The sequence below is a fragment of the Apaloderma vittatum genome, unplaced genomic scaffold (assembly GCF_000703405.1).
Source record: "Apaloderma vittatum isolate BGI_N311 unplaced genomic scaffold, ASM70340v1 scaffold29481, whole genome shotgun sequence".
Classification (NCBI taxonomy): Eukaryota; Metazoa; Chordata; class Aves; order Trogoniformes; family Trogonidae; genus Apaloderma; species Apaloderma vittatum.
The window spans coordinates 1,113-2,196 of record NW_009697798.1 but is presented as its reverse complement, the minus strand read 5'-3'; the positions used below and the strand labels follow the sequence as shown (position 1 = coordinate 2,196).

General features: G+C 63.5%; 1 protein-coding gene across 1 annotated transcript in view; it reads right to left on the bottom strand.

The window, feature by feature from the left end:
- Positions 1 to 633: 633 nt before the first annotated feature.
- Positions 634 to 1,084, bottom strand: part of LOC104280203 (probable G-protein coupled receptor 142) — a 1,451-nt gene continuing 1,000 nt past the window's right edge. Inside the window, exon 3 of the mRNA XM_009877778.1 lies at positions 634 to 1,078. Coding sequence (XP_009876080.1) covers positions 634 to 1,078 — 445 coding nt within the window. The remainder of the gene's footprint in view (positions 1,079 to 1,084) is intronic.

The window sequence follows — 1,084 nt, the reverse complement described above, 5'->3', positions numbered from 1 at the left end:
CTGAGAGCCCGCTCCTTTGCAGCCGACAGGAGATGCTGCAGCCTGGCGATGGGCTGCTGGTGCAAAAACTCCTGCTGAGTTCCAGTCTCGGCAGTTTAGGGAGGAAGGACCATCCTGCCAGCACCGTGGCCTCGCCAGCAGCTCACCTGTGCCCGTCCCCTCTCCTCACGGTGCAGCCGTGCCCGCAGGGCTCCCTGCAACCTCTGGTGCGTTGGTTTGGCACGGGCTGGAGCTGATGGTCATCAGCATGGTCACCCTCCCTGGCCACGGCAGTCCCATGGAGCCCATGGAGACACACACATGCCCTGAGCTGGGGACACATCCTTGCTGCCCCATGGCTGAGTTCACCGGAGAGAGGGGACAAGCACTGCACATCCCAAGGGGCTGAGCATTGTCCCATTGTCACTGAGGGGGCAGACAGAGGTCTGGGGTGCAGGGGGTGCTCCGGCCAGGTAGGGCAGCCCGATGGCTCCACATGAGAGCAGACAGCTGGGTGGGGACAACCAGCACCTGTGGTAGCCCCCAGTTCTGGGGAAGGTGGGCACCACAGGGATGTGCAGGGTCTCTCTGTGTCCTGGTGCAATGCACGGTTCTGTGTGAGCACCAGTATCCCCAGCTGAGCATCGTCCTGCATCAGAGGGCAGGGCCAGCCCGCAGCACCAGCGGTTTCAGGGCTGGGGGCGGGAAGCGGCTGCTGCCGGAGCGGGGGCCGTGCTGGGTGTGAGCCCGCAGCACCTCACCCACCGTGCGGCGGAAAGTCTGGCTGACAAAGCAGTAGAGGAAGAAGTTGAGGGTGGTGTTGAGCATGGCCACCATGTTGGCAATGTCCAAAGCCAGGTGCATGCGCCAGTCCCTCTTGACTGAGGCCACGTAGAGGTGGCAGATCATGACGATCGTCCGGGGAGCCCAGAGCACGATGAAGACGGTGGTGACGGCTAGGAGGAGGGCTGTGGTCTTGCTCAGGCGGGGTCGGCCGCCCCCGGAACGTCTACGTCGCTTCAGCTTGCAGATGATGACAGAGTTGGTGGCCAGGGAGATGCTGCAGGGCAAGAAGTATATGGTGACGCAGGGGACCCCCCTTAGG